General features: G+C 36.3%; 1 protein-coding gene across 1 annotated transcript in view; it reads right to left on the bottom strand.

Moving 5' to 3' along the window:
* nop16 (NOP16 nucleolar protein homolog (yeast)) overlaps positions 1–14,835 on the bottom strand; it is a 39,535-nt gene that overhangs the window by 21,978 nt on the left and 2,722 nt on the right. The window contains 3 exon segments of the mRNA XM_030155030.1: positions 5,604–5,710; positions 12,368–12,380; positions 12,382–12,435. Coding sequence (XP_030010890.1) covers positions 5,604–5,710; positions 12,368–12,380; positions 12,382–12,435 — 174 coding nt within the window.

The raw sequence follows: 14,835 nt of genomic DNA, 5'->3' as shown, positions 1-14,835 counted from the left end.
CTTTTTAAGACCTTTTTACGACTTAGAACAGAATTTAGTGACTATTTCACGGCCATACTAGCAAAAATTTGTGACTCCTAGAATTAACGAAGATGCATTTATTTACTCCAACACTTGATTCCCACCGTTACGAGTCATTTCTCACCAGAGGTTGCAAAGTTACCGATAACTGGTTCCTAATTTTTTCAATATAAATTGTCGGGTTGGAACGGGTGGATTAGACTGTTACTTTCTTTGCAGCTTGGACATTTAACAGACGCATTTAAACACATTTATGGCAACATAACTTTAAACATACCCTATCAAATTTAATACCTTTTAAAGACTTTTTTAAGCCATTAATGCAAATTTGTAAATTCAAGATTTTTAAGACTTTTTAAGACCCTGCGGGAACCCTGAAATAACTGAGGACAAGTGGCACCACGCCTGGAAAATACAGACCCCCTCCACCAACTCCTGGACTTGGATCGACTACTGTTGGAAAAACTGGATTTTCTTTTTTTTTTTCTTTTTTTTTTCTAACACCTTGAATCCCACTGTTCTGAGTCATTTCTCACCAGGGGCTGCAAAGTTAGCAAAAAAAAAAAAAAAAAAAAATTCTGACATTTATAAATTAAATAAATAACATCAACCACATCGAACAACATTTTTCAGAAAAGACAATCACTGAATTTCAGCTGCTGACTTAAATTAGCAGAACTTTCAGGTTGGATGCGGCTCCAGATGAATCATACACCTTGTTATGTATGTGCTCTTTTCTAACCACAGAGTCATACACGCTGATGGACTCACGCTGAAAGCAACTGTCGTGTTGTTTTGATCATGAAAAAACAGTATAGAAATACTTTTCAGAGGGTGGTTCTATAATTAACGGAGGCCATTATATGCAGGTGACTGACTCAGCTACCCACATTAAACACATTTATGGCAACATAACTTAAAACCTACCCTATCAAATTTAATACCTTTTACAGACTTTTTTAAGCCATTAATGCAAATTTGTAAATTCAAGACTTTAAGACTTTTTAAGACCCTGCGGGAACCCTGAAATAACTGAGGACAAGTGGCACCACGCCTGGAAAATACAGACCCCCCTCCACCAACTCCTGGACTTGGATCGACTACTGTTGGAAAAACTGGATTTTCTTTTTTTTTTTTCTTTTTTTTTTCTAACACCTTGAATCCCACTGTTCTGAGTCATTTCTCACCAGGGCTGCAAAGTTAGCAAAAAAAAAAAAAAAAAAAAAATTCTGACATTTATAAATTAAATAAATAACATCAACCACATCGAACGACATTTTTCAGAAAAGACGATCACTGAATTTCAGCTGCTGACTTAAATTAGCAGAACTTTCAGGTTGGATGCGGCTCCATATGAATCATAAACCTTGTTATGTATGTGCTCTTTTCTAACCACAGAGTCATACATGCTGATGGACTCACGCTGAAAGCAACTGTCGTGTTGTTTTGATCACGAAAAAACAGTATAGAAATACTTTCAGAGGGTGGTTCTATAATTAACGGAGGCCATTATATGCAGGTGACTGACTCAGCTATTCAGAGGAGTTGAGCTCGGAGAGTTTTCGGTTGCAGATATTTGTGTTGCACAGGACACACACAGAATCGTCTCCTATTGAGCGTCTGTGAATTGGCAGTCGTCCAGCGATGACTCAGTTCTGTTTAAAGCAGCGACTGAAAACAATCCATTTCAATGAGGCTCCTTTTTGATAAAAAAGCTCGAGCAATTTAAAACTTCTGCCGCTCGCTTCACAAAGCAACAGAAAAACAAAAACACAGCGAGCTCTCGGCGGCGTCTAATGCGCGCCGCCACCTCCTTTCAATCAGGAGTTAAGAACAGAATACGGCGCCGCTGGAAAACGATTTGTCCTTGAACGAAGCAGCTTAATTGAAGCAAAACAGAGGACGCGTTATCAATGGGCAACGCCAGATAAAAGTATTCAGCCGTTTGCTCCGCGGGAGAATAGTAACTCCGGTGTCAGAGCGCATATCTCAGCATTTTGAGTGTCCTTGAAAGTAACCTCAGAAAATGATTTTTACCCAGCTCACATTAAGTGTTTTCAAGCCTTGTTGATCAAACAGAGTGTCGTGAACTGGTGATACAGACTCTCCGTCCGATGAAAGAAGGCCATTTGTTGGATTCACTTCAATGCTTTGAAGGCCGAGCACAATGAAAACACACAGTGGATGCGGTCAGATCCTCATAAGCACATCATTATACTGTGTGAATGATGCTTCAAGTGGCACAAACAGCAGCACTGTTGACATGTGACAAAACCAGACACAGCATAAAGTCAGAAAATGAGCCAAGGTTTGAATTGGGGATGTAACGATTACCGGTATAACAATAAACTGCAGTAAAATTGCAGACAGTATTACCGTTTAAATTCTAATTATCATGATAACTGTGTTTGATTACCGCACTTTTAGGGGAAAAAACCCTATGTAAAGATCTGCTTTTATGTCAAATATTTGAGTATAGTTTTAATTTATAATATATATTATATAATTTTATCTATACCTAATATTTGGAACCAATATTCACTTTTAAAGTCTTTGGAAAGGTTTGTTAACGGCCTGATCACAATCAAGGTGTACAAGTATATCTGCATCAGTTATTAATCAGTATTGCAAAAAGATACCCCCAAAACCATTCCCCAAATGTTTCTTTGGCCATCTTATAACTAGATCTTGCAATCCTCCAAATTTGAAGAAAATCGGATAAAAACTGATTAAACGCCGACCCAATGAGCATGAAAACATGTGCACAATTTTATTGTTAGAAGACAGCAAAATCATTGTAATGTTTTGTAACAATAAATAATTACTACTCAACTCCTGTGTCTTTTTTATTACAAAATACAATACAAATTACAAAAAGGTTTGTGAAGCATCTTTGTGTTATTTATGCAATAAAGTACATAAACTTTTCAAATCGGATTTTATATATTTTTTTGTGTTTTTTGTCCTTTTGTGTTAATATAGTAAGTTAAAGTTAAAAGATAATAGGCAGATGAAATAGATGAAGTTGTGCTGAGAAAAAAGATACCAAACATGGGTACAGTAAACATTTGTTTATATAGTATATAAACGTAACATCAAGAGTACTGAAAAACGGCCAAAATAGGCTCAGACCACTAAGGGTTAATACTTGAATGTTTCTGCCAACAGATGGTACATTGGGCCACTTATTTTATTTTTTTTAAATACAACTTGGTTACATTATTTCAGTGTGTGTATCAGTACTTTTTGTACATTTTGAGCACAATTTGAACAATACCGCGATAATAATGATAACTGTGATAATGTTGGTCACAGTAACTGTGATATGAAATTTTTCTATCGTTACATCCCTATTTTGAATATTTGGCAGATTTCATTAGTTAGGGTTTTTTTTTTTTTTGTTAGATTTTTTTAAAGTATTCAGGCAGTTAATAGCATAATTCCTCTAGGTACTGAAGGGTAGTAGGATTGTTTACTGTGTATATGACATTTAAAACTATGATTTTCTTGTATGGATGACAAGCAATAATAGGAAAGTATTCTTTATAATGTGATATTTCATAATCTATTTCGTAATACTGGAAGGTCTCAGAGCATCTGTGTGTGTATATGTCTGCATAGTTCTGACAAATTGAGATGTTTTTAACTGACCAATTTGGTTCCTACAGTTGAGGAAAAGTCTCATCTCCACATTAAATATCTCGGTAAGTTGATAGGACCGATATTTTGGGAGATATTACTAATTTTGGAAAACAATAGTCTTACAATCACGTTGCTATGGCCATGACTGTTGACGGGAAGCCCAGTACCACGCTGCATGATGGGAAATGAAGTTAAAAACAGGAACAACATGCATTTTATTTGTCTAAAGGTTGAACCTAGATGCTCTGACTGCTGTCGTCTGTTTTTTGTTCATTTGTTTGTTCTGTAGACTGTAAAATTTACTTTAAGAATACAGTATAAATAAACTAAACCAAACAGGAATGACGCATTTACTAACTTCAGTCCATGACAGTTGACGGGATGCGCAGTACCACGCTGCATGATGGGAAATTAAGTTAAAAACAGACCGACACATTGACTAACTTTGGTCCCTAGATATCGGTAATAACATGACCCATGGTTCCCTGGCAGGCCAACGCGCTAGAACTATATATAAGGGATTCCAGCGTCTTAAATGCAAATATTTTGTGATTTCATTCCTTGTTGTGACTGTAAACTGAATGTCTTTGAGGTGTGGAGCAAACACTTAACCCTGTAAAAGCCTGAACCATTAAATCATTGACAGAAAATTCCAGTTCTTTGAAACTGGAGCCTTTATTGGTCCTTCTGAACAACTCCCTAAAAATTTTTTTCAAATATCAATTTCCATGTATGATTTTCAGTTTTGTATCATATTTGATACATTGGGTCTCAATGCTCAAATGTTATTTTGAACAAACAAAAACCTAATATAATACAAACATGTCTAACAAATTGTTATTCCTTTTCTAAATTGTCAAAGTTCTTCCTCCTTCCTCATTAATGACAGTCTTGTAGTGTCACTGGAAAGGCCTCTGGTGAACGAATCCCTCCCCCTGCTGGATTATCTGTGTATTACATGTATCTAATTGTGTACATCATGTTTTTCAGAAAAAAAAAATCAGCACACTGATCATGTAGAGGACTTCAAAACTCATTTATCAAATATGATATGTTTGGCATTATAGGGTTAAGAATGGGTTTAATTTTCTTGCATTTATTATCGGCACATTTCCATATTTTTTGCATATTCCCATTTTAAACTCTACTTATTCATATATAATGTTTTTATACATGAAGTCTGTTTTGTTTATATCCATCCATCCAGTTATAACCAAAAAATAATTAACTAATTAATCACCAGTGACAATAACTGTTTGATGCAGCCTTTTCTCAGATAAACGCAGATTTTAATGCACTTGGTCTTTTTAACTGACCTGAATTTCATCAGTTTGCGTCTCTAATTCACTCAGTTTCATTGTTTTATTGTTTACAAAATGCTGAGCATCCATTCTAACACATATTATATAACACACTCTAAAATTTGAGTCTTCTTGAGTACAAACTGTGAGACAACCAGACATTTAACACACTATTGGTATCAGTAGATAATTAGTAAAAAATAATAGCTCAAAAGAATTACAGTTCAAGTGAAAAAAAAAAAAAAAAAAAAAAAAGGTTGTTCTGACATTGTAGACAGGTTAAAGTTAAAATAAAATAGAACTAAAAACTGTATTGGTTTGGTTCTGTCCCTTTCACATAAATAATCCAAATGAACCAAAATGTATTACCAATAATAAACACATAAATAAAGCACTTTGTGACTCTGTCTGTGAAAAGTGCTCTATAAATAAAATTTACTTTACTTACTTTACTTTACTTACTTAAACAAACAAGTATTTTTCCTCCCCTCAATGGTTCAACGTTTTTAGGGTAAAAGCCAGAAAATAGATAAATTCGGGCCAGAGACAGTGTCGCTTCTATCAAGCCTCCTGTGTTTAGTCTCTGTACGTGCAAAGATGAATGAAAAATGGGCTCCGTTACTGTGGAAATGCTCTCACCTTGAAGTTATCTTTGTGTTCTCGGATCATGTACTGTGCGTACTCGATCAGGTCGGACGATAACGTCTTGGTGTCCTTCTCTGGTCGACTGGCCTCCTCCTCCAGCTCTGCAACAACCATAGAAACACAAACCAGGACTGAAAACCACAACCCTCCGTTTTCCATCCTTCTGCCTTTCATTTTAGCTGGATTATTTTATTTAACCCATAAAGACCCAAACATTCACCAACGACCAAAACCATCTCCTGATCTAAACTGTTTAATACCTGTTGATCCTCTAATCCTATCAATACATGTAAAAAATTGGTGTAAAATACAGTTTTTCATCTTTTCATAGTCATCAGATATGACCCATTTGGATTGTTCAGAGGCTCAGTAGTTACCATGGAAACTAGGGATGTCATGCGAACTGATATTCATGATTAGGGGTGTTGGAAAATATCGGTTCTGCAATATATTGCGATATTTCATTTCACAATACTGTATCAACATTAAAAAGTACTGTATGGATATTTTTAGGTAGTTATTCAAATGCGGATATGGTGGAGGTTCATTTTTGTTTTCTGGTTTTCTTTATTGTTAATATCTTATTTATTATTATTTAACACTGTTTTATAAAATAATAGTTATTTGAAGCGTCTTAAAAGCACTTTTTACTGTTTGAGTGGCAGATGTTAGTTCCTTTGTTGGGATTGCACAAAAATAAAGTTATGATGTTAGTTCTGAACTAATAGAATATGAACATTTGATCAGGATCTTAAACTGTAATGTCTGTAAAACACAATTTAAGTTTAACACAGGAACATTTTGTGATATAGCATCAGATCCTGTTGTGATCAAATAAAAATGTGCTGAGTACAGATTTCTGGTGTAATTCAATTCTTCCAGGAAGTAATCTTTTTTTTTTAAAAAGAAACAAACAAAAAATTGCCTTTTTCACAGTATCATGATATATCATATTGTGATCCTAGTATTATGATTTGTATCGTATCGCCAGATCCTTGCCAATACACACCCCTACTCATGATACCATTCGATACTATGATGAAAAAAAAAAAAAACAACACATTGGTACTCTTTTTTTTTTTCCCAGAGATGGAAAAACCAATGCCTACATAAGAATCAGTACCATCAGTAGGCAACTACTCCTCTGGAATTGTTGAGGGCAATACACACTGACAGTACACATGTAACAGGTACAGGAACTCATGAAAGAACGGACACAGCTGCAGCTAAAGCCTCCTCTAATAGACAAAGAAGGACCAAAAATCATAAGTGTGGAAGTATTTGGTTTTTTTTGTTTTTTTTCACACATTATTTCATTCATTATTTCATACACCAATTCAATTCAAACGGGGGGGGGGGGTACCACGAACCTAGCAAAGCACCTTGGAGACAAACACCTAGATGTGTTAAAAGAATTCAAGGTGAGTTCGGTTATTCAGCATTAAACATCTGACATGTGATACCATCAGGGTTCCACATTGGTACCAGTCCAATGGTCCAACACAGTTCTTACAGGCTGGCCCATTCAGACCACCGCCGATACGATATGTTGACAACAATGCCGTGTTTCCACTGCATGGTACCAGCTCGACTCAACTTGGCTCAGCCTTTTTGCGTTTCCATTACGAAGAAGGACCTGGAATCTGGTACCTGGTACTAGTTTTTTGGTATCCCCTCCACCGAGGTTCCAAGCGATACTAAACAGTGACGTATAACACTGCAGACTGCTGATTGTCAGACAGTTTTCTCTGTGACATGCCATTTACAAAAAAACAAATGTGGAAGTTCACAGTAAATATAGCGGTACATTAATCCACATGATGACAGTCCAAAACTACACCATGGTCGGTCGAGGAGATTCAGTCTTTGGTGGCCGACGTAAAAATTCAGATGAGACAACATGACAACACGCAACGAGTAAGTTTTCAGCAACTCTCTGAGCAGACGACACGGAAATAACGTACCGCATTGCTATGATGTCCAGGTACTGTAAAGTCAGTAGTATCCTGTAATGGAAATGATCTCCAGGAATACCGAGTTGAGCTGGTTCCACGTAATGGAAACGCGGCATAAGAAACTACACCAGCCGTCACTAACAGGTGGACCACAGTCCCAGGAGTCGTCGCATACAGACCCAGACCAACAGCCGGCAGTGGAGCGCTTCTATTTTAACTAGTGCTTCTCACAGTAGATGAGGAAACAAAGAGACCAATTACATGCATGTAGAACCATCCCATGTGATACCACTCAGCCAATCAGGTCTGTGCATTCAAAGCAATAAACTAACTGACAGTGCAACAGATGAAAGTGTTTAGAGGCAACAGCAATATTCATTTATATGCAAATACTTAAAAAATTTCATCTTTAAGTTTATGGGTTCTTATGATTTTTTTTTTTTTTTTTTTTTTACTGTGGTATCAACTTTGGTCTTGAGAATTGTGTGATTTTAACGGTATCGGTATCAACTACTGAATTTTTGGTATCATGACATCCTAGTGAAAACGTCGTCATCTTGTACAACATTAATTCCCTAGTAAAACCCATGGAGTTGGATCAATGTCAGTGGGCGCAGATGCTGATTTTAAGTTCAGTTGTGAAGTATTGCTTCAGTTTTGATACAATAAACTATTTATTATAAACAGTCACTTTTCCATTGGACATCTGTGCAAAACTTCACTGATATTTATTAAATGTCGAAAAAACGGAAGTGCGTAATGTCAGTCTTTCCATTAAATAAAAAATGCAACGATTTGTTTATTTATTATCACAAGATGACACGAGAAGTCATTCCATAAACATGGCGACGAACATAAATATGGTGTTGATTTACAGATATATTCATTATTAATATATATTACCCCTCTATCTCGTACTAAATTAAAAAATGATTGGATTTCCTGGCGTGTCCACACATACTGCGACATGTTTCTTCGCTTCTTGTATCGTACGTCAACATCCGGTTTTTTAATTCACCTGACTCTAGTTGCGATTAAAGGTCTTTCCATTGCAGTTTTGTGTGATTTACCATTTGCGCTACGCCCAAAAAAACCACCTCTTGCCAGCACAAAAACTTTAATCAAAAAAATGAGACCTTTGGCGAAAATGTAATTTTTCCATTCAGTAAATTTTTATGCGCAATTTATATTTGCGCAATTTGAAGGTCGATGGAAAAGCGACTAATGACAGTGGATGGAGACACTTGTTTTATGTTCAGTTACTGATAAATTTGCTATAAAAATTCATTTTTTTCTTCATTTTTCCCTGTTTCGATATAATAACTTTCGAATGTACTGTGAGTTTCATGACCATCTAAATGAAATATAGGAAAATACATGATTTACAATGAAAAATGCAAAATACAGAGGATAATATTATAATAATGGTGATAAATCACTTAAGAAATGTTAAATAGAGAGAAAAAATCAATTTGGGAACTGACATAAAAGCAGCTCTGGGTCTTTATAGGCTAATAGTTGTTTTTTCCCCCTGCATTTCATTCGGTGCGAAGACGAGGGCATAAATAAACCTGACATTTGTACATTTTAAAATCAATTGGCGTATTTTGCTATCAAGCCCACTCCGCATCCAGCTGTTTTCTACCGTCTCGTGTTGTTTTGGAGGCTTTAAAGCTACAGCTGGTCCACGGAAGCAATTAGAGTTATTCAGAGTCGACGCTGACAGCTGAAAGCGCCTGTGCATAAAAATCATGCGCTTCAAAAGTGAAACCCTGCTTTCAATCCAAGGGGTCTAATTAGTCTCTAATTTCATAGACTGTCCGACTCCAGAATGTAAAATGATTTCTTTAGAAGTGGTGGGAAACGGACGTCAGGACGAGGTGACTCATGGCGGCTCTGACTGGGCTGGAAAATGCCAGAATAAAGTCAAAGAACTTTTACCGTTAACCCGTCGGCTCATGTCGGAGTTAGTCATGAACGGTTACACTTGTCACACCCTCAGTTTTTTATCCATTTACTCTGTTGTTATGTAAAAAAGCTCTGCAGGAGAGGCAGTCACTCAGGGTATGATTACACATCACTCACGCCTACTGCATACTAAAAAACTTTGAAAAGACAAAGCGTGACTCCCTCTCATATCTAAAAACAACAGGCTGCTTACAGAACACCTTCATATCCTTAGCTGAACTTTCCCTCTTTGGTAGAAGCTGCCTCTTCAGAAATAAACAGTGTTGTGTAAGTTACTTCCAAACTGTAGTCCGTTACAGATTACTTGTTACTGTTACTTAAAAGTAAATCCTTACAATATTACTGTCTCAGAATTGTAATGCATTACATGACTCCTGTTTTACTTTTGAGTTACATACAGACTCTCATCATAAATGGCATGTGCACAGCAGAACCCACCTCCCCCAAAGTCAACCCCCCTTCCCCAATTTGTGTTTGTTTGATATAAAAACCTTTGACTTCACACTGAGCTTTTGTTTGTTTGTTTGTTTATTTATTTCAAAATTAGTATTAAAACCAAACAACAAAAGGATTATATGACGGATGTAACGATTACCGGTATAATGATAAACCGTGGTCCTTTATTTCCTGTTTTTCATTATTGGACACACTGATTTAGGGCTGCTCGATTATAGAAATAAAAAATAATCCCGATTATTTTAGCATAATTGAAATCACGATTATTAAAAACGATTATTTGTTACCTTAAAGTTGTTTGTTTTTTCTTGCAAAACAATGTAAATATACTCTTTAAACATAAATAAAGCTTTTAACCACTAAAACAAAGTATGTTCACTTTTGTACAAAACAAAAAAATCTTTGAATGCAAATAAGTGTACTGTAAATTCAAGTATGTTTCCTTTTGTAAATAAATAGTGCACTGTAATTAAACTGCTATAGACTTGCCATAGAACTGTAGCAATTAAAAAAAAAAAAAAGCTCACATAAAGTGCAAATTATAAATCCAAGTATGTTCAATGTAGTATGAAACATAGTAAATTCAGTGGCGTGCCGTGAGGTTTCAGTTCAGGCCTTCTGTATACATCAGCCATCTAGAATACGCATGTTAGGGTTATACGGGTTAGGTTAGGTTTAATACGGGAGTTGCAGCATAAAGAGAAACTGAAGATTGCATTGCGGACAGAAGTGTTTTATGCTTTTGAGTTTTTCATAAGATTATGATAACGGTGGCAGTGGTTAAACTTTAGATGGTTAAAAAGGTTTGTTGTGTTAGCGGTTGGTGCGGACACAACTACGAAACACTTTTGCACGTGATGTGTTTTTGCTCTTCGTCTTCTTCATCAAACCCAAAGTGATTCCATACAATTGAATTTGACTTGCCCTTTTTTGTTTTACCAAGCACTTCTGCTGTGATTCTCCTGCCGTTTTTCCAAACCGCTAGGTACAACTTTCCTCTTGGGGTGGACCTGCCGGCTAGCTGGCAGCAGTAGCTTAGAGGGGGGGCGGGGCAGAGCAGCTCATGGTAGCTTGCGTGCGTGTGAATTAAAAACAACTCAAAATTAATAATCGTTTTTTCTCTATTACATAATTTTTGTAATCGTTGCGTCTATAATCGAATCGCAATTGAATTTCGATTAATTGCACAGCCCTACACTGATTAATCCTGGTGTGCGTAATTAATCAGTAGTCACAACAAGAAGTAGCAGACACACCTGGATTAATCAGTGTGTCCAATAATGAAAGACAGGAAATAAAGAACCCATCTGAGGTTCCAGAAGTAGTGGGCTGTGCACAGAGTCCATTGCTGCAGCAGTGGTGGATCTATAAACTGAGCAAATATGGTAAATGGACTGAACTTGTATAGCGCATTTTCCACACCTTCATGGTGCCCAAAGCACTTTACAATTCCTCACATTCACCCATTCACACACACACACACACACACACTCATACACCAGCGGGCGACTGCTGCCATTCAAGGCGCTGCCTGGCCCTACTGGGAGCAATTTAGGGTTCAGTGTCTTGCCCAAGGACACTTCGACACGTGGACAGTTGGAGCCAGGATTCGAACCACCAACCCTTTGGTCACTGGACCAAACTGAGCGAACTTGCTCTACCAACTGAGCCATAGCCGCGTTATAACATTTTTACTACTTATCAAATATCAGCTTTCAAAAAAACATTAACTCCAATATTAAAAAAAAAAAAAAAAAAAGATATACTGGCTGGCTGATATATCAGTCTACTCTAGTTTATATGTCAAATCAGCACGAATAGGACATCTTATGAGCTGCAGCCATGATGTGTCCCAATATTTTTGGCCATATAGTTTATAAACATGAATATTTTAAATTAAGTTTAATGGGAGATTTTCCTTCTTAAGCAAGATGTGAGTGAAGAAAGTAGATGGTTCATTGAGGATGAAATTATTATTTAGAGTCAAAGCACGAATTTTTTTTTAGAAATTTAGAGGTAGAACATTTAAAATCATAGTCCTGGATTTAAAAAAAAAAATCCAATGTTGAAAGAAATGACATGAAAACCATCTCTGAGGCAATGCTATTGATCACAATATAAAACTATATTATGACACTTGTCGTATTGCTTTGTATCCCAGACCTGTTAGAAAAGAAACCCCTGAATTCAACATGTCCCAATACTTTGTCCATGTAGTGTAGAATAATGAGCTGAATTCTACGACTGTAAACACCAAATGGAACAAACACGTGTTCAGACATGATCAGTGTTCACATCTAAACCACATTTAGAATCCCATAGTGCAAAGAAGAGTGAAAAAGCACAGAATCTGGAGAACAAAACCGATAAATCACTTACGGTTGAGGACGTATTGGTTTGGTTACGATGCCGACGGCAGCTTTGGTCTTTCTGTCTCCACCGAAGAACTGAACATGTAGGAAAAAATAAATAAATAAAAACACAGTGAAGACAGTAGAAGTCGTCGACTAGCACTCGATACTGATAAACATGTTGGTTTCGTACACGTCATCCATCTTCTGCTCTGCTGTTTTGTTCATTCATTTCCGGAGACAAAAGAGCTTGAACTGTACAAGCTGAAAATTAATCATTTATGGCCTTTTTTGTTGTTGTAAGCTGCAACAAAATTAAACTTGCGATGCCACTAGAAACAGGAGGCAGAAGCCAGGACTTTAATTACCTGAGGGTGACGCTGTAAAAGCAGCAAAAGAATCCCATAAAAAAGGCCTTCACAGAGCGTCAGAAAGGTTTAGGACACAGGTGTCAAACATGTGGCCCTGATGCCAAATCCAGCCCACCCTAGGGTCCAATCTGGCCTGTAGGATGAATTTGTGAAATGCAAAAATTACACTGAAGATATTAAACAATCAATAGTGTAAAAATCTTGCTACATACACATAATCAATTAGATCTTGAGTGGGTCAGACCAGAAAAATACTATCATATAACCTATAAATAATGACAACTGCAGATTTTATCTCTGTTTTAGTGTAAAAAAAAAAAGTAAAATTACATGAAAATGTTTACATTAACAAACTATTCTTTTAGGAAAATGTGAATACCTGAAGAAATATGAACAACGGGAAATGTCTGGAGAAAAGTAAATGCAATTTTATCAATATTATGTGCATTTGTAATAGTAATGTAAGTTTTAATGCACATGTGTAAATGATAAACTGATAAACTGAGGCAGAATATTGTTAAAACTGCACTTGTTTTTCTTAAGACATTTCAAGTTGTTCACATTATTCAGGTTTTTAAGGAAACGATGTAGATATAAGCATTATCATAATGTAATTTTACTTTTTTCACACGTATTATTTTACTGGTCCGGCCCACTTGAGATCATATTGGGGTGAATGTGGCCCTGAAACTAAAATGAGTTTGACACCCCGTGGTTTAGGATGCATTAAATGTATTCTGTTGTGGATAGAAAAGGGATTTACACTTCTGAATTATTCTAAGACAGCTGGATTTGCAAAGTTTAAGTGTTAAAAGATGACTATAATGCAGAAAGTCTGAGCTGTGTTCAACTTAATAAAGAACAGAAAATTCTTAGATGATTTGTTCAGGTTTAGATTCAGATCATATTTTACACTCTGGCGCCCCCTTCTGGTTCTACAGAAGGATTTTCTTGAGTATGAGATTGAAATCTGCTTTTAACCCATAAAGACTCAAACAGATAACTGTTAAATACCTTTGATCCACTAATCCTATCAATACATGCAAATAATTACTGTAAAATACAGTTCTCTTCATCTTTTCATGGTCATCAGATATGACCCATATTGGACGTTCAGAGGCTCTGTAGTTACCGTGGGAAACACAGTCATCTTCTACAACATTGATTCACCAATAAAACCCACTGAGTTGGATCAATGACAGTGAATGGACACACTGGGTTTGTGTTGAGTTAATGATAGATTTGCTGATAAAGTCACTTTTTCTTCAGTTTTCTCTGTTTCTGACACAATAACCTACAAATTTATTCTAAGCTTTATGAACATCTACATGATCAGTGAATTAAATATGGGAAAACACATGCTTTTCTCCTTAAAACTGCAAAAATCAGGAGATAATATGACAATAATGGTGATAAAACACATAAGAAAGGTGAAATAGAGAGAAAATCCATTTTTGTAATTGCCACAAAGGCACCACTGGTCTGTATGGGTTAACGAGACCTGACCAATAAAATAGCACCGTCACAGGCTTTTGTACAAGAGAATAATGAGTAATAAGACCCTATTAAAATAAACTGTATTTTTTTTGCTTATTGTTCTGTTCATTATAAAAAATTCAGTGAAAGACCTTCAGGTCATTCATAATTAAAGCTGCATCTGCTGCTTATTTCATTATGTATTAATCTGCAGATTATTTTGTAGATGTTTTCTGTATAAGGAGTACAAAATCTGTAATGTTTCAAGGACTGTGGAAGAAGAAAATGGGCCCAAATTTTGCATGTTTATGAGCAAATGGTAAGCAAGTACTGGCCACAGTACTATGACACGAAATATCGGTTTGTCTATTGCCACAGAGCCAATCAGATGATGCGAATTCTGCATTCTGAACGTTGTCCCAGTGGCTGATCTTTATTAATCATAAACCCGGGTAAATTCCTCATATGAGGCAAAACAGTTGCCATGCTTCATGTTGTCTGCCTGCATCCTGTAACTGAAAGTGTGAACAGGCGTACAAACCGGCCTCCGGTAATTGGTCCCCTAGCCTTTTCCTGTAACCCAACAGGCACATGGCATATTTGATGCTTATTGCTACAGTACTGTGTCAGCAGGGTGACAGGTTACCAG

The sequence above is a fragment of the Sphaeramia orbicularis genome, chromosome 14 (genome assembly GCF_902148855.1).
Source record: "Sphaeramia orbicularis chromosome 14, fSphaOr1.1, whole genome shotgun sequence".
Taxonomy (NCBI): Eukaryota; Metazoa; Chordata; class Actinopteri; order Kurtiformes; family Apogonidae; genus Sphaeramia; species Sphaeramia orbicularis.
The sequence above is the reverse complement of the archived record's forward strand: the minus strand, read 5'-3'. Positions and strand labels throughout refer to the sequence as shown.